Source organism: Lathyrus oleraceus, chromosome 3 (genome assembly GCF_024323335.1).
Source record: "Lathyrus oleraceus cultivar Zhongwan6 chromosome 3, CAAS_Psat_ZW6_1.0, whole genome shotgun sequence".
In the NCBI taxonomy this organism is placed as follows: domain Eukaryota; kingdom Viridiplantae; phylum Streptophyta; class Magnoliopsida; order Fabales; family Fabaceae; genus Lathyrus; species Lathyrus oleraceus.
In genome coordinates, this window is record NC_066581.1 from 485,015,114 (window position 1) to 485,042,811 (window position 27,698).

General features: G+C 29.3%; 2 protein-coding genes across 3 annotated transcripts; both read left to right on the forward strand.

The window, feature by feature from the left end:
• Positions 1-9,843: 9,843 nt before the first annotated feature.
• Positions 9,844-10,975, forward strand: LOC127128303 (uncharacterized). Its single transcript, XM_051057548.1, has 2 exons — positions 9,844-10,209; positions 10,542-10,975. Exons 1-2 carry the CDS (start codon positions 9,850-9,852, stop codon positions 10,617-10,619), a joined length of 438 nt encoding a protein of 145 aa, XP_050913505.1. The 5' UTR covers positions 9,844-9,849; the 3' UTR covers positions 10,620-10,975.
• A 6,834-nt stretch (positions 10,976-17,809) lies between these two features.
• On the forward strand, positions 17,810-27,218 carry LOC127128304 (AT-hook motif nuclear-localized protein 28-like). 2 transcript variants are annotated; one of them, XM_051057549.1, is made up of 2 exons: positions 17,810-18,564; positions 26,869-27,218. In XM_051057549.1, the coding sequence occupies exons 1-2, from the start codon at positions 17,812-17,814 to the stop codon at positions 26,893-26,895; spliced, it is 780 nt and encodes a 259-aa protein (XP_050913506.1). In that variant the 5' UTR covers positions 17,810-17,811; the 3' UTR covers positions 26,896-27,218. The 2 variants fall into 2 exon arrangements, with proteins under 2 accessions (XP_050913506.1, XP_050913508.1); XM_051057551.1 differs by having other exon boundaries at positions 17,810-18,109; positions 26,414-27,218.
• Positions 27,219-27,698: the final 480 nt, after the last annotated feature.

Sequence of the window (27,698 nt, forward strand, 5' to 3'; positions counted from 1 at the left end):
GGTTATGCAATTGAGATCGATCAAGTTATATATATGATATAAGTAATCCTGATGCAAAATACGGTATCTATGATATATTGTTTCTGTTTCGTTCATTCAAACACTTAATGGTTGTTTTCCTTTGAGCAATCAATGGTCGTTTGCTTCTTGATCCGACATTAGTAAGGTGAAGCAATGACGTGTTGATCAATCATATTGAATCAACAATCGAGGTGTATTCGACGGTCTGAAATTGGTGCATTAGGGTTAATGACGGCACAAGGGTTGTGTTGTCAAAGAGTTATGCGATTAGGGTTGTGACTGCGCAAGAGTTGTGCTTTAGAGTATCAAGTGTCGATGCGAAAAACGACGTTGATTTCAAATGAATTGTTCATTAAAAATTTTGGCCAGGGGCGCTGCCCCCTTGACCCCCGTCCGCTGATCGGGCAGCGGACCCCCGGCTAACTCTGCCTAGTGTCGCCGATATTTAATTTGGTTTTAATTAATTAAAAGAATTAAAATTAATAATAATAATGTGTTTATTATTATTGTCTTGTGATGATCGGTTATGGCCTTAGTTTTCCTTTATTTTATTTTGGGTTTTTAAAATATGACATGCGTGTCGTGCCTCCCTTTTTTAATCTCTTAATGTAACTTCTTTTCTCATCTCACTCCCTCGTATGTAAAACGAGTTTCTTTTATGTAATGTAATGTTATGAAGAAAGAGAAGAATTCAATATCAAAGGAGGACAACCTTGAAGATTTTGCTTGGAGAAGCTTAGATCGTTATTAGGTTAGCTTAGGTTCTCTCATTGGCTTGAGAGAACAATTACGCTAGGGGCCATAATTGTTTCATTATGTATGTTGATGCATGTGAATCTATGTTGATGCATGTGAGAGACGATTTATATGATAAATAAGCCGGTGAGATCAAAATAATTGCAAATTCCCTCAAATTAAATATTAAGTTTCTGCTTTCCAAGTTTTAGCACTCATCAAGACTAGTATCGAATAATGTAGGTTTCGCCTACGCGAGGTGCATGTTCTATATTATTAAGGTGCGATGGGATAATTATAATATCCAATTGCTAAAACAATGGGTCAAACTTAACTAAACAAATTATAATAAGATTATATATGTTTAGAAGCAAGAGTTGGAAATGATCCATGTGATGGATTGGAATAAGGAGTTATTCACCCAACTAAAATATTCGAGAGTTGTATTAGATACAATTGGAAGGAGTTCCTACCTAAATAACCTAGTTTTGTGTAATCCGCCTACGCGGACTTAAAACAAAGTGAAATGTGGATCTCGACCCACTAGAAAATCTTCCAACGAGATTTTCCGAATCAAGTGGTGAGGGTCATTTGTTTTGAGTAAAATAGTGGGAGCACATTTAATTAAAGGCCTAATTAAATATGTTATTGATACTTATATTTTCATTATTTTCATGTAGATTACCATGACAATAAACACCTCTAACAACATTTTGCGATCAATCCTTGACAAGGAAAAATTGTCTGGGACAAATTTTTTGGATTGGCACCGAAATCTGAGGATTGTCCTCAAACATGATAGAAAGCTGTATGTCTTGGAGAAACCTGTTCCTGAAGAGGAACCTCCTAGTTCTGCACCTAAGGAAGAAGGAGATGCTTATAAGAAGCATGTCAATAATGCCAATGAAACTGCTTGTCTCATACTAGCTACCATGAACTTAGAGTTGCAAAAGCAACATGAGAACATGGCAGCGTTCGATATGATCGAACACCTGAAGATGCTATATCAAGAGCAAGCAAGGCATGAAAGGTTTTAAGTTTCAAAAGCCCTTTTTCAAGGCAAGTTAGCTGAGGGAGCTCTTGTAGGTCCCCATGTGCTCAAAATGGTTGGGTATGTGGAAAACCTTGAGAGGTTGGGTTTTCCCCTCGGAAAGGAACTTGCGACTGATTTGATCTTGCAATCGTTTCCAGATAGATACAGTCAATTTGTCCTAAATTTCAATATGAATGATATGGACAAATCTCTTCCTGAACTGCTAGCCATGTTAAGAACTACTGAGCAGAATCTGAAGTCAAAAGGGAAGTCCATTCTGATGATCGGAAATGGAAAGAGACAGAACAAAAGACCCACCAAGCAGGGTGATAAAGGGAAAGGCAAGGAAGTTGCCAAACCCAAACCCATTGTTGCTAATTTGAAGCCTAGTAGAGGCATAGCAAAGGAAGGCACCTGCTTCCATTGCGGTAAGACCGGACACTGGAAGAGAAACTACCCAAAGTACCTAGAAGATAAGAAGAATGGAGTAGAGACTTCAACTTCAGGTATTTTTGTTATTGAAATTAATTTATCTACTTCTGCATCATGGGTATTAGATACTGGATGCGGTTCTCACATTTGTACCAATGTGTAGGGGCTAAAAAGGAGTAGAGATTTGGCAAAAGGTGAAGTTGACCTAGGAGTTGGCAATGGAGCAGAGGTTGCTGCTTTAGCCGTAGGAACTTATGTATTGACTTTACCTAGTGGTTTAGTAATTCAGTTAGAGAACTGTTATTATGTACCTGCAATTAGCAGGAATATTATTTCCGTTTCTTGTTTGCACAAATTTGGTTTTTCATTTATAATAAAAAACAATTGTTGCTCAATTTATTTGAATGATATATTCTATGCTACTGCACAAATGAACAATGGGATATATGTCCTTGATCTTGAAATGCCTATTTATAACATTAATACTAAAAGGATGAAACCTAATGAGTTAAATCCAACTTACCTTTGGCATTGTCGATTAGGCCACATAAATGAGAAACGCATTTCCAAACTCCATAAAGATGGACTCTTGGACTCTTTTGATTATGAATCATATGAGACATGCAAATCTTGTTTAATTGGAAAGATGACAAAGTCTCCATTCACAGGAAAAGGTGAAAGAGCTAATGATCTTTTGGCCCTCATACATACTGATGTATGTGGACCACTGAACATACCAGCCAGAGGAGATTTTCAGTACATCATCACATTTACTGATGATTTCAGTAGATATGTTTATGTGTATTTAATGAAACACAAATCAGAGTCCTTTGAAAAGTTCAAGGAATTCAAGAATGAAGTGCAAAACCAACTAGGTAAGAATATTAAAACTCTTCGATCAGATCGAGGTGGTGAGTATTTAAGCCTAGAGTTTGATGACCATCTGAAAGAGTGTGGGATCATATCCCAACTTACTCCTCCTGGAACACCCCAATGGAATGGTGTATCTGAGAGAAGAAATCAAACCCTGTTAGACATGGTCCGATCCATGACGAGTCATGCCGATCTTCCAAACTCCTTTTGGGGACATGCACTATTGACAGCAGCTTACACACTTAACCGTGTTCCATCCAAAAAGGTTGAGAAGACACCATATGAGATATGGAGTGGTAAGAAACCACATATGTCTTACATGAAGATTTGGGGTTGTGAAGTTTATGTGAAACGGCATATTTCAACTAAGCTTGAGCCCAAATCTGACAAATACTTATTTGTGGGGTATCCTAAAGAAACAAGAGGGTATTACTTCTACAATCCTTCTGAGGGCAAAATGTTTGTCGCTCGAACTGGAGTTTTCCTAGAAAGGATTTTATTTCCAAAGGAATCAGTGGGAGGAAAGTAGAGCTTGAAGAAATTCAAGAATCACAAAGCATTGATACACCTATGGAGGAATTCGAGCAGGAAACACAAGTAGTTGTGGAATAACAACCTGCTCAAGTAGAACAAGACCATCGTTGGTCAAGAAGGATACGTCACCTACCTGAGAGATATGGATATCTCATAACTGATCAAGGTGATGTATTACTCATGGATCAAGATGAGCCTATGACCTACCAAGAGGCCATAACTGGTCCCGAGTCTGAGAAGTGGCTAGAAGCCATGAAATCTAAAATGGATTCCATGTACACAAACCAAGTTTGGACCTTGGTAGAGCCTTCTGTAGGAGTTAACCCTATAGGATGCAAGTGGGTCTTTAAAAAGAAGAATGACATGGATGGTAAGGTACATACCTATAAGGCAAGACTAGTTACAAAAGGATATAAAAAAATTCATGGGGTTGACTACGATGAAACCTTTTCACCAGTTGCAATGCTTAAATCTGTTCGGATTTTACTTACTATCGTTGCATATCATGATTATGAAATATGGCAGATGGATGTCGAAACTGCTTTCCTTAATGGGAATCTTCTTAAGGATGTGGACATGACACAACCTGAAGGATTTGACATACCAGAAGAAGCCCAAAAGATATGTAAGTTACAAAGATCAATCCATGGATTGAAGCAAGCTTCCAGAAGCTGGAATCTTCATTTTGATGAAACAGTAAAATAATATGGATTCATCAAGAACGAAGATGAGCCTTGTGTCTACAAGAAGGTTAGTGGGAGCATGATTATTTTCCTGGTATTATATGTAGATGACATATTACTCATTGGAAACGATGTCCCTACCCTGCAACAAGTAAAGTCTTGGTTGGGGAAATGCTTTTCTATGAAGGACCTAGGTGAAGCAGCCTATATATTAGGAATCAGAATCTATAGAGATAGATCACAAAAACTGCTTGGCCTAAGTCAGAGTACGTACATAGACAAAGTGCTGAGACGCTTTAATATGCATGATTCCAAGAAAGGATTCATACATATGCAACATGGCATGTGTCTATCAAAAACACAATCCCCTTCAACTAAGGAAGAAAGTGGTCACATGAATAAGATTCCATATGCATCTGCAATAGGATCTATCATGTATGTCATGTTATGTACTCGACCAGATGTCTCGTATTCTTTAAGTGCAACGAGTAGGTACCAATCTGATCCCGGTGATGCTCATTGGGTAGTTGTCAAGAATATCCTTAAGTATTTGAGAAGGACTAAGGACTCATTCTTGATATATGGAGGTCAGGAAGAGTTGGCTGTAATTGGATATACCGATGCTAGCTTCCAAGCAGATAAGGATGACTTTAGATCGTAATCTGGTTATGTGTTTTGCTTAAACGGTGGCGCTGTGAGTTGGAAAAGTTCAAAGCAAGATACAGTTGCTGATTCTACAACCGAGGCCGAGTATATTGCTGCCTCAAGTGGAGCAAAGGAAGTTGTTTGGATCAAAAAGTTCATTAGTGAACTTGGCATAGTTCCTAGCATTGTGGATCCCATTGGTCTCTATTATGATAACAATGGTGCTATCGCAAAAGCTAAGGAACCTAGATCTCACCAACGATCCAAACACATACTTAGGCGTTATCACCTCATTCGAGAGATAATAGATAGAGGAGATGTGAAAATATGCAGAGTACCTACACTTGACAATATTGCTGACCCACTGACAAAGCCTCTTACGTAGCAGAAGCATGATGGCCATACTAGATCTATAGGCATTAGGGGTATGCCTGATTGGCTCTAGTGCTAGTGAGAGATTGTTGGTGTAAGCCCTAGAGGCCAATACTTTTGATACTTGTATCAAATTATTTATTAATAATAAAAGACTTTTTCTTTATTATGTTTGTTTAATAAAGTCTCTAGAATAGCTAGTCCATTTAATGTATCAAGTGTGACTTAATCATGAGATCACATTAAACATAAGGACATTATTCTTAAAGTATCCATAGTTGAGCTTTATTGTGAAGTGGGATAACATTAAAGCATTAAGACTATTATGTATATAGATTGATGATCACATCTCATGGATCATGGATAAGGAGTTATCAAGTCTTAAACATAGGTATGAATATCAAGAGTAATATTTATACTGGATTGACCCGCTATGAGAATACTATATAGAATGTTATGCAAAGTGTCATAAGTTATTCTCATGGTGATAATGGTGTATACCACCCTTCGACCTGAAACCACTATGGACCCTAGATGTAGAGTCGAGTGCCTTATTGCTGATCAAACATTGTTCGTAACTAGATAACCATAAAGACAGTTGATGGATACTCCATGAAGCATGCTAAGGGACATGAGTGACCTAGATGGAATTTGCCTATCCTGCGTAACAGGATAAATGTCTATGGGCCCAATATTGATCTGGACAAGGATGACACGGTCTATGCCTTGTGTTCAATATAGACATAAGGGCAAAAGGGTAATTGTACACATAAGTATTATCACAGAAGGATTTGTCAGATCACATGACATTTTTCGTGTCTTGGGTAGCAGTGATGTGTTGCTAGATACCGCTCACTGTTTATTATGTTAAATACGTGATTTAATATAATTGCCAATGCCGCAAAAACCTACATGGTCACACACAAAAGGACAGATTGATGAGAGATAGAGTAACTAAGGAATACCGTAATGTACGGTGCACTTAAGTGAATTGTAGAACATCCTAAGGTACGGTGTACTTAAGTAGAATACGAAATATGGTAAGGTATCACGCGCTTAAGTGATTTTGGCATATTATAATATATGGGCCACATACACTTGAGTGGGGTTTTTAGCTTGCAGCCCACACAAGTGGTTATATAAATAGAACCCTTGTGTAGAAGCATTTGTACAGTTGCAATTTCGTTTCTCTCTCTCTCTCTCTCTCTCTCTCTCACTCTCTCTCTCTCACTCAAAGCCTTCATTCGTAGCAGCTAGCACTGAGATTGAAGGAATCTGTTCGTGTGGATTGAGTAGAGGCGTTGTCATCTTTCAACGTTTGTGATTGTTCCGTAGATCTGCATCAAAGGTTACAATTGCCACAAGAGGTAACGATTCTATCACTGATCATGCTCATTCGTAAGGATCACTAAAGGAGAAATTTTAAATTCCGCTGCGTTTTTGATCGCTCTTCTCCTTCAGACTCACCATCTAATTCGGGTTTTGGAGAGTGAGTGAGATATCTTGAGTGATCCTCCAAGGTTGTGGGATGCTTGAGGATGAGGACTAGGGTTAAGGTGGCTTGGGAACACCTCAACATATCAGATAATCTTGAGGCTTCATGGATGAACCCCATGCCTTGAGTTTATGGATCATTGTGAGTGTAGAGGCATATGAGATGATGTATGAGGGATGTAATGCTTATATAGGTAGGGTGATATGGAGGTAGGGTAAATTTAAGGGTATGACAACCACTATTTGGAGCTTTCTATCCCTAGTCTGTCGGTGTAAGCAGAGTTATGCGATGTATAAAACGTTAGTTCTCTATGCCACTACTCGGGATCTCCTATCCTTATTCAACCAGTGTAAGTACAACAATTGCCCTAGGTCAACACATAAACTAATGGTAAGTATTCCATATGTTCCCAAAATCAGATTAAAAGAGTATCTCACATAAAAAGTATTACCAACAAGAAGCAATTGAATAAGATTATAGATCAATAGGTCCATACAATGGTCAAATCAACTTAGAATCCAACAATATATGAATAGGTTCATCATAATGCAACCTAACCTAGAGGAATTTAGCTACTCATAATGCAATTAATAATACCACAATTGATAGATAAGAATAATATGAGAAGTCCCTTGAAGTGATGGTCTCCAATGACTTCAAATGCTCTAAAAATCTCCACTTGTGCTCTCAAATTCGTGCTTCAATCTCCAAATTTTGTAACCCTGCTAAACCCTTGAAAAGGTACCAAAATTTCCCTTTTAAAGCAGTCAGAATGGATCAGAACACGTCAGAAAAAGCCCAGAAAAAGGTACTATCACGCACATGATTGTTCCATCGCGCACGCAATTTTAAACATATTGCATCGCACACATGATTATTCCAGAAAGTAGATATTTATTTTACCTTCATTTGAAAAAAAAACACGTAAAATGAGTTACGGAACTCCATATATGATCAATTTACTAGACAAACGTCGAGATGTAAATTATGCTGAAAATTGATAGTTTCTTCACAATTTTTTTCCTGATTTCTTGGCTTTGCTCTATTTCTTTGACTTCTTCATTTTCTTCATACTTCTTAATATTTAGCTCATCTTTAGCTTAAAAATTTCATCGAATTCATCACAAATATTCATAAAAATAATGTAATGAAAAATTGTCATCAATGCTTCATTGTTTGATCAAACCCATAATCTCCAAAGTTCAACTTGACTTTTGTCCTAATTAGGAAGATAAGCTTGGCCAATGCTCTAGTTATACTAGAGATGTGATTTGTGGGTGCCCGATTGGATGCACCAATTATATTCAAGATGTCATATTTCACACTTAATTTTCCACTAGAGAGCAACCTTTTGGTGGGTCATTTCTTCACTTGTCCAGCAGTTAACTCGTTATCAATCTTGTCAATTGAGGGAGTCTTATTAGATCCTTGAGACTTCCTTTTATATATATATATATATATATATATATATATATATATATATATATATATATATATATATATATATATATATATATATATATATATATATATATATATATATATATATATATATATATATATATATATATATATATATATATATATATATTATTTTTTTTTATAAAATTAGCTATTTTTTAAAAAAAGGTATATTTTTATTTTTTATATATTATATGAAAGATGTAATGTTTGAATATATATTTTTATTTTATTATAAAATGTTGTTATTGAATAATTTGAAGGGAAGTTATAAAAACAAAACCATCTATGGAGCAAATGATTTACTTAGAAACATGGCTTTTTTTAGTTATTAATAATTAATAATTGAAAAGAAAGTTATAAAAAAAATATTAAAAATGAGAAAAATTACAAAATCTCCTTAATTTTAGCGTCAAAAATTACTAAGAGCCTTAACAACAATTTTTGATATATTAGGGTTTTTTAATTTATTATCATTTTATTTATGTATAAATTTTTATTATAAATTTTTTGCAAGAAATTTTGTGAGAGAAATTGTAGAATTAGAATTTAGTATGGTACGTTGAAATAAGGAATTGTATTTTAAAAGTATTATAAAAAACAAATAATAAATTGTATGTTAAAAGTATTTAAAAATATATAACATTTATTTTATAAAATTAGCTATTTTTTTAAAAAGACATATTTTTTATTTTTATATATTATGAGAAAGAGGTGGTGTTTGAATATCTATTTTTATTTTATTATAATGAATAATTTGAAGGGAAATTATAAAAACAAAACCACTGATGGAGCAAATGATTTACTTAGAAACGTGGCTATTTTATTTAGTTATTATTAATTAATAATTAAAAATAAAGTTATAAAATAAATCAATTAAATAAATTTAAAAAATGAGAAAATTTACAAAAATCTCCTTAATTTTGGAGGCAAAATTACTAAGAGAGTTAACAATTTTTTTATATAAGATGAGAAAAATTACAAAAATCTCCTTAATTTACAAATATATATAAAATATTTGTTTCTTTTTGCTCATTTAGTTATGATATAAAGTATAAGATTAAATATATTTTTGGTCTTTAAATATTTTAAATTTCATTTTTAGTCTCTTTGAAATTTTTTGAAGGTTTTGGTTTCCCCAATGTTTTTATTTGTCTTTAAAACTTTTTACATTTTTCTATCGATGGAAAAGACTTACCAAACCGTATGCAAAGAATAAAATTGGTGGCAAAATAAACAATGAAAAGCCAAAATTTCCCAAAAAAGCTTACAGAACGGAAAATGATTTTTTTTAATATTTATAAGGACTAATGAGTTATTTAACCCTGAATTATATATCTTATAAAGTGCAGAAGTATTTTTCTCCCCTTAAATGACTAGCTTTTATACTTAATAAATAATCTATAAGGGAGGTTTCAATTCATAGTTAATCTTTATCTAGAAGGAAAATTACAATCCAACTTGAAATACCAATGGATAAGACCCAAATCTCTCACATTCAAAACAACTATAAATACCCTACCATTTTCTTTTTCTCTTCATCATAAAAACACACATCCCTAATAATGGCAGGCAAAGAACTTGCATCCTCATCTTTTCCCTCAAATTTCAACCCTCCAAACTCCAACAATGACTCCTCAGAAAACAACTCTAGTACGTTTCCTACACACCCAAGTAATCATTTTTCTAGGATGGGAGACAACAATGAGTTCATGGTTTCTACAACACCCATCAATACCAACAAAAATGATACATTGGTGATGCCACAACCATCATCTGATAGATATATGAATCTCCCTCAAGATCCATCGGAGGACCTTATCAAATCTTCCTCTAGAAAGCGAACGGATAGACATTTGGGCTCTAAGAACAGGCCCAAAGCACACATCATTGCCGAGGAAGACACACAAACCTTCACAGAACTGGTAGGACTTGAGATCCCAATAGAATAAGACATTGCAGAGAACATAATAAAATATGCTCAACGACTTCAAGCTAACATAACAATGTCGATGGGTTTTGGTCTTATCTCTAATGTTGTCTTTCTTGATCCAATATCTCGTGTCCCATTATTACCCATCAAAGGATTCATACATATGACATCTTTATATATATATATATATATATATATATATATATATATATATATATATATATATATATATATATATATATATATATATATATATATATCCAAATTGTTAATGTACTCCTACACAATTCGTAACTCATCTACCATGTCCTAACTAATATGCAGGTGGTGGAGTTGTTGGTGGAAAGATTATTGTTGCTAGTGTTATTTTCATTAATGCTACTCTTACTTGGAAAATTGTGACCCACAAGATTATCTCCACCAATAGAAATGTTTAAGCCTTGAAGAAGATGGACCATTACATGTTGGTGGTGTCATCACCAACGTTAATTATGTAGCTTATGAATATGACGACAACAACAAAAATAATATTTTTCATGTGCCTACAAACTCCAATGGTGTGCATAGTAATTCAAGTCAGCTGAATTATCAACTTCTCTCTCACTATCTTCCAACTTATTGGAATGTCAATGATGAAAATTTCATAAAATGGAACCACTCCAATCATCCTCATAACTATTATATAATCAAAGACACTTATGTGATCCCCTTTGTTGTTTTAGTCCTTTAAAAATTTGAATAAAATAAGTTTAATTTCTTGTTTTTATCTTTTTTTAAATGATAATAAATTCTAAACAAATAACATTATTTACTTAACTTTATTTGTTTAATAATCATATACCAAATAATTTTACATTGTTATATATATATATATATATATATATATATATATATATATATATATATATATATATATATATATATATATATATATATATATATATATATATATATATATATATATATATATATATATATATATATATATATATATATATATATATTCTAGAACTGTAGCCTGAAAAACAAACCTTTCATTAATTGAACATGCTTTTATGTAATAAAATAAAATGATAGTAATAATCATTTTATATCAGTCACAAGAATATTTAACTATATAATTAAAAAAAATTAATGAATTCATTGATACTACTAAATAATCATATCAAAATTTTAAAAATCAAATCATGAGAAAAGGTTTCATTCTATTTTATATGTTAAACAACTCGTATAAAGATTATAAAATATAAATTATATGTAAATACAAAGCTACCATTACAATAAAATTACATTAAATTTTTCAAAAAAATAATAAATATTCAGATTAAACTTTTTAGTATTATAAGTTCAATAAATTCATTATTAGTTTTTTTTATGCAATGTAATGTTCCTCTTTATGTTTTTTATTTAATATTAAATTTTAATCTTTTATATTATAAAATTTATTATCAAGAAAAATTAGAGTTTTTGTGTCATATTCCAATGGTTTTCCGCTCACATCCAGGATACAAATTTTAACTTGAAAAAAGAAATGTAATATGTTTCAAAATTAATTTATCATATTATATTATGTCATCAAATATTAAATTGAAATAAAATATTATAGTTATCACATTCTTGCTTTTTTATAGATCAACCACAACAGTATGTTAGGTTTTTTTAATTTATAAAAATTTGCATGTTTAGATGAAATTTAATTAGTTTTGTTTTAGTCATATTTATTAAAAATAAAATAGAACTGGATAATATTTGTTTAAGTTTCATTAAAAAAATATATTTATCAAATACATTATTCTTTAACTTAATTAAAAGAAAAACTATCAGTGGAGGATCTATTTAGTACTCTCTCCGTTTTTTATTATAAGCCATTTTAGAAGAAAAAAATTGTACCACAATATAAGTCACTTTACGTCACCAATGAATAATTAATATTATTTTCCTATTATACGTAAATTTATCTTTCTCATGTCATTAATGAAGGACAATATTGTAAAAACTTTCATAATTTTTCATTTTCATACAACAATCATTATTTTTCTTAATATGTATGAAAAATAAAAAATGATTTATAATAAAAAACGGAGGCAGTAAGAATACTTTTTGACCAAATACATTGAATATAGAAGTTGGTTGAAGATTTATTGCATAATAAGTTGACTAGCATTTTTATTTTTCTTATTTTTAATGAAAAATTATTTCTCATTCTTACCTATTCCTACATAAATATTTAAAACATTTACTTTTTAATTGATATTATTTTTTTATTGGAATATGATTACTTGGTCAGGATTTAAAATATATTAAGGATCAATTAGTTTTAGTTTTTAAAAAATGGCTTAAATGCACTTTTAGTCACCCTAGTTTGAACATTTTAAATAATTAGTCTCTCTATTACAAAACCAGTTATATTGGTTCCTTAATTTTGATGGCATTTCGATTGTTATGGCCCCCTCCACTTTTGCGTAGATGGCAGTGATGATTAGAATTTAAAATTATTTTTAATTAAATAGAATCACTAACTAGGATAATTTATTTTTTAATACTTTTTAATGATTAGGATGATTTATTATTTAATATTTTTTTAAATAATTAATTAATAATTTTAATTTAGTCTTTTTAGAAATTAATTAATTAAAATTTTGATAAACACTTTGGCCCTTAAGCTTATCTCATTTCAGCAATATCCAAATATTCAAGTTTGTAAGTAATAATATTAATAAGACATATAAACACTAAATACATTTATTAAAAAATCAATGTGGGGGCTTTAATGAGAAACAAAACTCACACTATACCTACAACCTTGTTTCCATCAAACCACCTAACATTTGGTTTCAACTAAACACTTATCTAATTCACAAACTTAGCATCTCATAGTGTCATTAGCTAAAGCCTTACATGTGTAACAGAACTCCAACCTAAACTAAAGGAATCTCATGACAATGGAGTTTAAATTAAGAGGTTCTCCACAAATTCAAACCAATCAAATTAAATGACCTTACCAATGTCTATTAAAATTTTGCGATGTTGCATTTGATTCTGGTGATACAAAGTACTCTCTTCTTGTGTTGTTGGTACTTGAAAGATGGTTTCATTTGGTCCAATTCATCACATGTGTGAAAATCTGGAAAAAATGAGAAGAATACAAGTATCCATGGGCATCAAAATTTGTTTCTGAATATGTAAAAAAGATTGATCAAGATGATACACAGGCATGCATGCTTTTGAAGAAAATAATTGAATATGATATTAAAGAAATGGGGAAAATGTTCTATACAAGTTTAATAGAAGACTACAATGATCAGACATGGAAAAACATGACATTCAAGTCTCAGTGTTTTAGAGGAGAATTAAGACTTCCGGTATTTTGTTACAATGATGTCACACCCTATTTTATTCGAAACATAATAGCATTTCATTAAGGCATTGGTTCTTGCTTTCTTCCAAAGATGGTATACAGTAAATCCTAAATGAATAAGTTCCAAATAAATATGTACTAGTGGAGTGTGTAACCATAGAAACACAGGAGTCTCGTGGAGATCAAAAGAGTTCGCATCAATGATTTCGATCTGAAAAATGGCCCTTCCGAAATATATGCTATAAAGGTTATGCAAAAGGTCAAGATTATGGAGAAAATAGAACTGATTGTTCTGTATGTGTTATTTCAGACAAAATATAGACTGTATCTTATGTTGGATTTTGTAAATAAGGATCATCTCTTCTTTAAGCTTTATCACCAGGGTCTTTTTAGGTAAGTTTGACTTTGAGTTGTCGTGTCTAATGTTTCAGTTTTTAGTTTGCAGCCTTAGTGTCTAGTTCTATTCTTTATCTTTGAATATGCAGAACTGATAAGTTTGTGAATTAGATAAGTGTTTAGTTGAAACTAAATGTTAGATGGTTTGGTTGAAACAAGGTTGCAGATGTAGCGTGAGTTTTGTTTCTCATTAAAGTCTCACATTAATTTTTTTAATAAATGTAGTTATGTTTATATATCTCAATAATATTACTCCTTACAAACTTGAATATTATGCTAGTTCTGAAATGAGATGGGATTAAGGCCTAAAGTACTATTTAAATTTTGAATTAATTAATTTCTTAAAAAATTTAGTTAAAATTATTAATTAATTATGTAAAACAAATATTAAATAATAAATCATCTTCATCATCATTAAAAAGTATTATAAAATAAGTTATCCTAGTCAGCGATTCCATGTAATTAAAAATAATTTTTAAATCCTAATCACTGTCACCTACGCAAAAGTGGAGGAGACCACAAAATCCAAAGGCCATCAAAATTAAAGGACCAAAATAGTTGGTTTTGTAATAGAGGGAGGAATTGTTTAAAATGTCCAAACTAAGAGGACCAAAAGTACATTTATGTCTAAAAAATTGTACTCTTAAAATAGATTTTTTTTTAATAACAAAACTTTTTAATATATTATTTATAAATTTAAAAAAAAAAATTAACATGAAGTACAATAAATATACAATATTAAAGATTATTTATTTTAGCTTTAAAAAAATGTATTTTTAAAAATTATTTTTATTAATTATTTTGAAAATAACAACTTTTTAATTTACTTTTTATAAATTTTAAAAAATTAATTTTCTATATAAAATAAATATACATTATTAAAGATTAAAACAGAGTCAAAATAGGATAATATTTCAAAAAGATATACCTCAAAAGTGATTTTGTAAAAAGTTATTCAAAATAGTTTCATATTTAAATGATTTTTTAAATTTTAAATATCCAAAAAAATTAAAGTAAAAATAATAAACACCTAAAATGTTATTTTTTTGAAAAACTATTCAAACCATATTTTTATTTACATTTTTTTAAAAAAATTATAATCTTTTTAATACAAAAACATGTAATACAATAAAAATTATTTTAAAAAAACTAAAACAAATTGACCATAAATACATTTCATAAGAAAAAGATGCTTATTCAACACACAAAACATATAATAACAACATATTTTTATTTTAAGTAAACATTAATATTTACAAATCAACCATTTTTCAAAAAGATTAATAATAATAATCTACTATGATAACATTTCTTATATATATTAAGATAATTGACTTAATTACACTTTTGATACTTTTAATTACACTTTTTCGCCTAAAAGAGGTTTTGGAATAAGGATAAATCCCCGATTGATATAACAGTAGCAACCTTTTTAAGGGTGCAAGCAAGCCGGAAAGGAAGGATGTCAGGCTTTCATAAGAAACAAGTTATATCCCCTGAAGAAGCATCCTTAGTTAGGCGCGTTCGCTTGGGAGTCCCTCTTCTATGGGAGATTTTTTCTCTGCATCACGGCCCCTCTTTGACGAAATGGGGTACGAGGACGTTTCCTCCATGCTCAAAATGACTGCATCATTTACGAGTTGTTCGACCCCGGGGGTAGCAGTAGCGGTCTCGGTGGTTGAGATGGGAGTCGTGGTTGGAGCAAGAGCAATGGTCTAAGGAGGAGGCATCACAACATGACAAATAGGACCAGCCTTAATACCTTGAGTCTTGGAGAGGTTGTATAACATCTGCAACTTATCCAAGACAATCACATATGTCAGAAAAAACTATAAGACTTAGTCCTCACCAAAAATCTTTTTCCTCTCCTAGCGTTTGACCGCACTCAAGATGGCGTATGTGTCAATCCATCTCTTCCTCACCTTGAAAGAAGGTACCTCATTAGGGTCAAACTCTTCTTCATAATCAAGCTCTTGAAACCAAAAATTAAGGTTTTCCTTCATCGCTACCTCGTCGGGGGAGAGTAGCCTAGTTTGGTGTGATATAAATAAACATCTCGACATAAATGATATGAGGACTAATACTTTAGAAACGTGCCCTTGCAGAAGCAGAAATATTTAACGGGGAAGTATAAGAATGTGATAGGAGGTCTCTGGCCTACGGGGCTTCACTAGCAAAAAATGCCCCAAAATATCACCTTAGTCTCGGGTGAAATGGTCGACCCAAAGATCATTTGTGTGAAAACTAATGAGTCCTTGGCCGCGGTATTCGTCCCAAGAAGTGTGATCCTGGTAAAATAAGTTGAAGAATAACCTGAGTGAATGCTTCACGGACTTATGCTCGACACACAACTGGAAAACCTGATGACAGTCCATCATTGAATGCATTTAGTCCTTAAATAACCTAAAAATACATAGAGCTTAGGCACTGTTGCAAAATGTTAATCAAAATAATCTTTTAGAGCATTGCATGAGTTACTTTCATTATTTGTTAATGGCTTAGTGGTTTAGTGGGCTAGTAGTTTTTAATTTGAGTTAGTTTCTGATTATTTATTAGTGGGTTAGTAATCTTTTGATAGAGATTTTTTTTTCTTGAATACAAATAAGTGAGTATTTTTTTTATTAAATAATTATTAATTATAATAATGAGTAACCATTTTCTTATTTAGCATTTTATTTTTATTATAATTAATAATTACTATTTATTTAATTTAGAACGGGGAATTTTTAATATACTAGGGTTTTTTATTTAATTATTATTATCATATATACATTTTTATTATAAATTTTTGGCAAGAAATTTAGTGAGCGAAGTTATAGAATTATAATTTAGTATAGTATTTTGAAAAAATGAATTGTATGTTAAAAATGTTATAAAAATAAACAATAAATCACATGTTAAAATATTTAAAAAATATATAATATTTTTTTATAAAATTAGATATTTTAAAAAAGATCTATTTTTATTTTTTATATATTATGAGAAAGAGGCGATGTATGAATATATATTTTTATTTTATTATAAAATGTTGTTATTGAATAATTTGAAGGGAAGTTATAAAAACAAAACCATCTATGCAGCCAACGATTTACTTAGAAACTATGCTATTTTTTTATAGTTATTAATAATGAATAATTGAAAAGAAAGTTATTAAAAAAATTTAAAAATGAGAAAAATTACAAAAATCTCCTCCATTTTAGCGGCAAAAATTACTAAGAGAATTAAAAACAATTTTTAATATATTAAGGTTATATATATATATATATATATATATATATATATATATATATATATATATATATATATATATATATATATATATATATATATATATATATATATATATATATATGGTCTTTAAATATCTTAAATTTTATTTTTAGTCTATTTGAAAAAATTTGGAGGTTTTAGTTTTCCGAATGTTTTTATTTATTTTAAAAACTTTTTGCATTTTTCTAACGATGGAAAAGACTTACCAAACCTTATGCAATGCATAAAATTGTAGCAAAAAAGTCAATGAAAAGCCAACATTTACCAAAAAAGCTTACATAATGGAAAGTGAATTTTAAAATATTTATGTGGACTAATAAGTTATTTAACCCTTAATTATATATCTTATAAAATGTAGAAGTATTTTTCTCCCCTTAAATGACTAGTTTTTATACTTAATAGATAATCTAGAAGGGAGGTTACAATACATAGCTAATCATAATCTAGAAGGAAAATTACAATCCAACATGAAATACTAATGGATAAGACCCAAATCTCCCACATTCAAATCAACTATAAATACCTACCACTTTGTTATTCTTTTCATCATAAAAACACATATCCCTAATAATGGCACGCAAAGAACTTGCATCCTCATCTTTTCCCTCAAATTTCAACCCACCAAGCTCCAACAATGACTCCTCAGAAAACAACCATAGTATGTTTCCTACACACCCAGATAATCCTTTTTCCAAGAGGGGAGGCAACAACAAGTTCATGGTTTCTATACCACCTACCATTACCAATAACAATGATACATTGGTGATGCCACAACCATCATCTGCAGCACCATCATCTCATAGATATATGGATCTCCCTCAAGATCCATCGGAGGACGTTACCAAATCCTCCTCTAGAAAGCGAACAGGTAGACCTTTGGGCTCTAAGAACAAGCCTAAAGCACGCATCATTGTCGAGGAAGACACACAAACCCTCACAGAACTAGTAGGACTTGAGATCCCAATAGGAGAAGATATTGCGGAGAACATAATCAAATATGCTCAACGACGTCAAGCTAACATAACAGTGTCGAGGGGTTTCGGTCTTATCTCTAATGTTGTCCTTCTTGATCCAATATCTCGTGTCCCATTATTACCCATCGAAGGACCCATACATATGACAACTTTATTTGGAACATATATAAATCCAAATTGTCAATGTACTCCTACACAATTCGTAACTCATCTACCATGTTCCTCTTTTACCGTATACTTCTCTAGTCCTAACGGACATGCGTTTGGTGGAGTTCTTGGAGGAAAGATTACTGCTGCTAGTGTCATTTTCATTAATGTCACTCTTACTAGGAAAATAGCGATCCACAAGGTTGTGTCCACCAATATAAATGTTTAAGCTCTTGAAGAAGGTGGACCAATACATGTTGGTGGTGTCATCACCAATGTTGACTATGTAGCTTATGAATCTAACAACAACAACAAAAATAATAATATTTTTCATATGCCTACAAACTCCAAAGGTGTGCATGCTAATTCAACTTAGTTGGATTATCAACTTATCTCTCACTATCTTCAAACTTATGGGAATGTCATTGATGATAATTTCACGTATTGGAACCACTCCAATCACCCTCATAACTATTAGATAGTCAAAGACACTTATGTGATCTCTTTTGTTGTTTTAGTCCTTTAAAAGTTCGAATAAAATAAGTTTAATTTCTTCTTTTTATCTTCTTTGAAGTGATCATAAATTTTAAACAAATAACATTATTTAGTTAACTTTATTTGTTTAATAATCATATGCCAAATACTTTTACATTGTTCTTTATATATATATATATATATATATATATATATATATATATATATATATATAGAGAGAGAGAGAGAGATAGAGATTAATTACTATACACTGTCAGAGTAAAAAATTTTACACCGTCGGTTCATCACCATCACCCGTTTGTATTACTTTATATATTTTTAAAATAAAAGTCAAACTTCTTTTAATATCCAACGTCTATAATTAACTGATGGTGTAAAACCCTTTTACACTGACAGTGTATTTCAATTAATCTCATATATATATATATATATATATATATATATATATATATATATATATATATATATATATATATATATATATATATATATATATATATATATATATATATATATATATATATATATATATATATATTCATTCTAGAACTCTAGCCTCAAAAACAAATCTTTTATAAATTGAACATGCTTTTATGTAATAAAATAAAATGATAGTAATAATCATTTTACATCAGTCGCAAGAATATTTAACTATATAATTAAAAAAAATTAACGAATTCATTGATACTATTAAATAACCATTTAAAATTTTAACAATCAAATCATGAGAAAATGTTTCATTCTATTTTATATGTTAAATAACTTGTATAAAGAGGATAAAATATAAATTATATGTAAATACAAAGCTACCATTACAATAAAATTACATTTAATTTTTCAAAAAAATAATAAATATTCAGATTAAACTTTTTAGTCTGATAGGTTCAATGAATTCATTATTAATTTTTTTTTTATTCAATGTAATATTCCTCTTTATGTTTTTTATTTAATATTAAATTTTAATTTTTTATATTATAAAATATATTATCAAGAAAAATTAGAGTTTTTATGTCATATTCCAATGATTTTCGGCTCACATCCAAGATACAAATTTTAACTATAAAAAATAAATGTAATATGTTTCAAGATTAATTTATCATATTATATTATGTCATCAAATATTAAATTGAAATGAAATATTATAGTTATCATATTCTTGCTTTTTTATAGATCAACCACAACACTATGTTAGATTTTTTTAATATATAAAAACTTGTGTGTTTAGATGAAATTTAGTTAGTTTTATTTTAGTCATATTCATTAACAATAAAATAGAACTAGATAACATTTGTTTAAGTTTCATTAAAAAAAATATGTTTACCAAATACTTCATTCTTTAACTTAATTAAAAGAAAAACAATCAGTGGAGGATCTGTTTAGTACTCCCTTTGTTTTTTATTATAAGTCATTATAGAAGAAAAAATTGTACCACAATATAAGTCACTTTACATTACCAATGAATAGTTAATATTATTTTCCTATTATACCGTTAAAAATTTATTATTCTCTTCTTTCAATTATGTAAATTTATCTTTCTCGTGTCTTTAATGAAGGACAATTTTGTAAAAACTTTCATAATTTCTCATTTTCATACAACAATCATTATTTTTCTTAATACATATGAAAAGTCAAAACTTATAATAAAAACGGAGACCGTAAGATTACTTTTTGACCAAATACATTGAATGTAGAAGTTGGTTGAAGATTTATTGCATAATAAGTTGACTCACATTTTCTTTCTTATTTTTAATGAAAATTTATTTCTCATTCTTACCTATTCTTACATAAATATTTAAAATATTTACTTTTTAATTGATATTATCATTTTTTTATTGGAATACGATTACTTTGAACGTTTTAAACAATTAGTCTCTCTATTACAAAACCAGTTAATATTGGTCCCTTAACTATGATAATTTACTTTTTAATACTTTTTAATGAATAGGATGATTTATTATTTAATATTTTTTTAAATAATTAATTAATAATTTTAATTTAGTCTTTTTAGAAATTAATTAATTAAAATTTTGATAAACACTTTGGGCCTTAAGCTTATCTCATTTCAGAAATATCCAAATGTTCAACTTTGTAAGTAATAATATTAATAAGATATATAAACACTAACTACATTTATTAAAAAAATCAATGTGGGGCTTTAATGAGAAACAAAACTCACACTATACCTATAACCTTGTTTCCACCAAACCACCTAACATTTGGTTTCAACTAAACACTTATCTAATTCACAAACTTAGCATCTCATAGTGTCATTAGCTAAAGCCTTACATGTGTAATAGAACTCCAACCTAAATTGAAGGAATCTCTTGACAATGGAGTTTAAACTTAAGAGGGTCTCCACAAATTCAAACCAATCAATTCAATGACCTTACCAATGTCTGTTAAAATTTTACGATCTTGCATTTGATTCTGGTGATACAAAGTACTCTCTTCTTGTGTTGTTGGTACTTGAAAGATGGTTTCATTTGGTCCAATTCATCACAAGTGTGAAAATCTGAAAAAAGGAGAAGAATACAAGTATCCATGGGCATCAAAATTTGTTTCTGAACATGTCAAAAAGATTAATTAAGATGATACACAAGCATACATGCTTTTGAAGAAAATAATTGAATATGATATTAAAGAATTGGGGAAAATGTTCTATACAGGTTTAATAGAAAACTACAATGATCAGACATGGAAAAACATGATATTCAAGTCTTAGTGTTTTAGAGGAGAATTAAGATTTCGGGTATTTTGTTGCAATGATGTCACACCCTATTTTATTCGAAACATAATAGCATTTCATTAAGGCATTGGTTCTTGCTTTCTTCCAAAGATGGTATACAGTAAATCCTAAATAAATAAGTTCCAAATAAATATGTATTAGTGGAGTGTGTAACCGTAGAAACACAGGAGCCTCGTGGAGATCAAAAGAGTTAGCATCAATGATTTCGATCTGAAAAATGGCCCTTCCGAAATATATGTTATAAAGGTTATACGAAATGTCAAAATTATGTTGAAAATAGAACTGATTGTTTTGTACGTGTTGTTTTAGACAAAATATAGACTGTATCTTATGTTGGATTTCATAAATGAGGGTCGTCTCTTCTTTAAGCTTTATCACCAGGGTCTTTTTAGGTAAGTTTGACTTTGAGTTGTAGTGTCTAATGTTTCAGTTTTTAGTTTGCAGCCTTAGTGTCTAGTTCTACTCTTTATCTTTGAATATGCAGAGAGGATAAGTTTGTGAATTAGATAAGTGTTTAGTTGAAACTAAATGTTAATGGTTTGGTTGAAACAAGGTTGCGGATGTAGCATGAGTTTTGTTTCTTATTAAAGTCTCATATTGAATTTTTAATAAATATAATTGTGTTTATATATCTCAATAATATTACTCCTTACAGACTTGAATATTAGGCTAGTTCTGAAATGAGATGGGCTTAAGGCCCAAAGTACTTTTCAAACTTTAAATTAATTAATTTCTAAAAAAAATAGTTAAAATTATTAATTAATTATGTAAAACAAATATTAAATAATAAATCATCTTAATCATCATTAAAAAGTATTATAAAACAAATTATCCTAGTTAGTGATTCCATGTAATAAAAAATAATTTTTAAATCCTAATCACTGTCACCTACGCAAAAGTGGAGGGGACCACAAAAATCCAAAGGCCATCAAAATTAAAGGACCAAAATAACTGGTTTTGTAATAGGGGGAGAATTGTTTAAAATGTCCAGACTAAGGGGACCAAAAGTACATTTATGTCTAGAAAAATTGTATTTTAAAAATAGATTTTTTCTAATAACAATTTTTTTAATATATTATTTATAAATTAAAAAAATTAATTTTAACATGTAGTACAATAAATATACAATATTAAAGATTATTTGTTTTAGCTTTAAAAAATTGTATTTTTAAAAATAATTTGTATTAATTATTTTGAAAATAACAACTTTTTAATTTATTTTTTATAAATTTTAAAAAATTAATTTTGCTATGTAAATAAATATACATTATTAAAAATTAAAACATAGTCAAAATCGAATAACATTTCAAAAAGATATACCTCAAAAGTGATTTTGTAAAAAGTTATTCAAAATAGTTTCATATTTAAATGATTTTTAAAATTTTAGACATCCAAAAAAATTCAAGTAAAAATATGAAATACCTAAAATGTTATATTTTTGAAAAACTATTCAAACCATATTTTTATTTAAAACTTTTTTAAAAAATTATAATCTTTTTAATACAAAATCATGTCATACAATAAAAATTATTTTAAAAAAATACTAAAACAAATTGACCTTAAATAGATTTCATAAGAAAAAGATGCTTATTCAACACACAAAACATATAATAACAACATATTTTTATTTTAAGTAAACATTAATATTTACAAATCAACCATTTTTTAAAAAGATTAATAATAATAATCTATAACATGTCTTAATATATATATATATATATATATATATATATATATATATATATATATATATATATATATATATATATATATATATATATATATATATATATATATATATATAATTGACTTAATTACACTTTTGATACTTTTAATTACACTTTTCCGTCTAAAAGAGGTTTTGGAATAAGGATAAATCCCCCGCTGATACAACAGTAGCAACCTTTTTAAGGGTGCAAGCATGCCGGAAAGGAAGGATGTCAGGCTTTCATAAGAAACAAGTTATCTCCCCTGAAGAAGCATCCCTAGTTAGGCACGTTCACTTGGGAGTCCCTCTTTTATGGGAGATTTTTTATCTGCATCACGGCTCCTCTTTGACAAAATGGGGTACAAGGAAGTTTCCTCCATGGTCAAAATGACTGCATCATTTACGAGTTATTCGACCCCGGGGGCAGCAGTAGCAGTCTCGGTGGTTGAGAGGGGAGTCGTGGTTGGAGCAAGAGTAATGGTCTAAGGAGGGGGCATCACAACTTGACCAATAGGACCAGCCTTGATACCTTGAGTCTTTGAGAGATTGTATAACATCTGCAACTTATCCAAGACAATCACATATGTCAGAAAAAAACTATAAGACTTAGTCCTCACCAAAAATCTTTTTCCTCTCCTCATGTTTGACTGCACTCAAGATGGCGTAAGTGTCAATCTATCTCTTCCTCACCTTGAAAGAAGGTACCTCATTGGGGTCAAACTCTTCTTCATAATCAAGCTCTTGAAACCAAAAATTAAGGTTTTCCTTCATCGCTACCTCGTCGGGGGAGAGTAGCCTAGTTTGGTGTGATATAAATAAACATCTCGACATAAATGATATGAGGAATAATACTTTAGAAATGTGCCCTTGCAGAAGCGAAAATATTTAACGGGGAAGTATCAGAGTGTGATAGGAGGCCTCTGGCCTACGGGGCTTCACTAGCAAAAAATGCCCCAAAATATTACCTTATTCTCGAGTGAAATGGTCGAACCAAAGATCATTCGTGTGAAAACTAATGAGCTCTTGGTCGCGGTATTCGTCCTAAGAAGTGTGATCCGGGTAAAATAAGTTGAAGAATAACCTGAGTGAATGCTTCTAGGACTTATGCTCGACACACAACTGGAACACCTGATGACAGTTCATCATTGCATGCATTTAGTCCTTAAATAACATAAGAATACATAGAGCTTAGGCATTGTTGCAAAATGTTAATCAGAATAATCTTTTAGAGCATTGCATGAGTTACTTTCTTTATTTGTTAATGGCTTAGTTGTTTAGTGGACTAGTGGTGTTTAATTTGAGTTAGTTTCTCATTATTTATTAGTGGGTTAGTAATTTTTTGATAGAGACATTTTTTTTTACTTGAATACTAATAAATGAGTATTTTTTTATTAAATAATTATTAATTATAATAATGAGTAACCATTTTCTTATTTATCATTTTATTTTTATTATAATTAATAATTACTATTTATTTAATTTAGAACGGAGAATTTTTAATATACTAGGGTTTTTTATATAATAATAATTATTAAGTATAAATTTTTGGCAAGAAATTTTGTGAGCGAAGTTATAGAATTATAATTTAGTATGGTATGTTGGAAAAATGTATTGTATGTTAAAAATATTATAAAAATAAATAATAAATCACATGTTAAAAGTATTTAAAAAATATATAATATTTTTTATAAAATTAGATGTTTTAAAAAAGATCTATTTTTATTTTTTATATATTATGAGAAAGAGGCGATGTATGAATATATATTTTTATTTTATTATAAAATGTTGTTATTGAATAATTTGAAGGGAAGTTATAAAAACAAAACCATATATGCATCAAACGATTTACTTAGAAACTTTGCTAGTTTTTATAGTTATTAATAATGAATAATTGAAAAGGAAGTTATAAAAAAAATTAAAAATAAGAAAAATTAAAAAAATCTCCTTCATTTTAGCGGAAAAAATTACTAAGAGACTTAAAAACAATTTTAATATAGATATATATATATATATATATATATATATATATATATATATATATATATATATATATATTATATATATATATATTATATATATATATATATATATATATAATATATATATATATATATATATATATTATATATATATATATATATATATATATATATATATATATATATATATATATATATATATATATATATATATATATATAGATATATATATATATATATATATATATATATATATATATATATATATATATATATATATCTATATATATATATATATATATATATATATATATTATATATATATATATATATATATATATTTGGTCTTTAAATATCTTAATTTTATTTTTAGTCTATTTAAAAGAAATTGGAGTTTTTAGTTTCCCGAATGTTTTTATTTATCTTTAAAAAAAATTGCATTTTTCTAACGATGGAAACCAAACCTTATGCAATGAATAAAATTGTAGCAAAACACGTCAATGAAAAGCCAAAATTTACCAAAAAAAGCTTAAATATTGGAAACTGAATTTTAAAATATTTATGTGGACTAATAAGTTATTTAACCTTTAATTATATATCTTATAAAGCGTAGAAGTATTTTTCTCCCCTTATATGACTAGTTTTTATACTTAATAGATAATCTAGAAGGGAGGTTACAATCCATAGCTAAGCATAATCTAGAAGGAAAACTACAATCCAACTTGAAATATCAATGGATAAGACCCAAATCTCCCTCATTCAAATCAACTATAAATACCTACCACTATGTTATTCTTTTCATCATAAAATCACATATCCCTAATAATGACACGCAAAGAACTTGCATCCTCATCTTTTCCCTCAAATTTCAACCCCCCAAACTCCAACAATGACTCCTCAGAAAACAACCATAGTATGTTTCCTACACACCCAAATAATCCTTTTTTCAAGATGGGAGGAAACAACAAGTTCATGGTTTCTATACCACCCACCATTACCAATAATAATGATACATTGGTGATGGCACAACCATCATCTGTAGCACCATCATCTCATAGATATATGGATCTCCCTCAAGATCCATTGGAGGACCTTACCAGATCCTCCTCTAGAAAGCGAACAGGTAGACCTTTGGGCTCTAAGAACAGGCCTAAAGCACACATCATTGTCGAGGAAGACACACAAACCCTCACAGAACTAGTAGGACTTGAGATCCCAATAGGAGAAGATATTGCGGAGAACATAATCAAATATGCTCAACAACGTCAAGTTAACATAACAGTGTCGAGGGGTTTCGTTCTTATCTCTAATGTTGTCCTTCTTTATCCAATATCTCGTGTCCCATTATTATCCATCGAAGGACCCATACATATGACAACTTTATTTGGAACATATATAAATCCAAATTGTCAATGTACTCCTACACAATTTGTAACTCATCTACCATGTTCCTCTTTTACCGTATACTTCTCTAGTCCTAACGAATATGCGTTTGGTGGAGTTGTTGGTGGAAAGATTACTGCTGCTAGTGTCATTTTCATTAATGTCACTCTTACTAGGAAAATAGTGATCCACGAGGTTGTGTCCACCAATATAAATGTTTAAGCCCTTGAAAAAGGTGGACCAATACATGTTGGTGGTGTCATCACCAATGTTGACTATGTAGCTTATGAATCTGACAATAACAACAAAAATAATATTTTCATATGCCTACAAACTCCAATGGTGTGCATGCTAATTCAACTTAGTTGGATTATCAACTTATCTGTCACTATCTTCAAACTTATGGGAATGTCATTGATGATAATTTCATGTATTGGAACCACTCCAATCACCTTCATAACTATTGGATAGTCAAAGACTCTTATGTGATCCCCTTTGTTGTTTTAGTCCTTTAAAAGTTCGAATAAAATAAGTTTAATTTCTTCTTTTTATCTTTTTTTAAGTGATCATAAATTTTAAACAAATAACATTATTTACTTAACTTTATTTGTTTAATAATCATATGCCAAATACTTTTACATTGTTCTTTATATATATATATATATATATATATTCTAGAACTGTAGCCTCAAAAACAAATCTTTTATAAATTGAACATGCTTTTATGTAATAAACTAAAATGATAGTAATAATCATTTTACATCAGTCGCATGAATATTTTACTATATAATTAAAAAAAATTAACGAATTCATTGATACTACTAAATAACCATTTCAAAATTTTAACAATCAAATCATGAGAAAATGTTTCATTCTATTTTATATGTTAAATTACCTGTATAAAGAGGATAAAAGATAAATTATATGTAAATACAAAGCTACCATTACAAAAAAATTACATTTAATTTTTCAAAAAAATAATAAATATTCAGATTAAACTTTTTAGTCTTATAGGTTCAATAAAT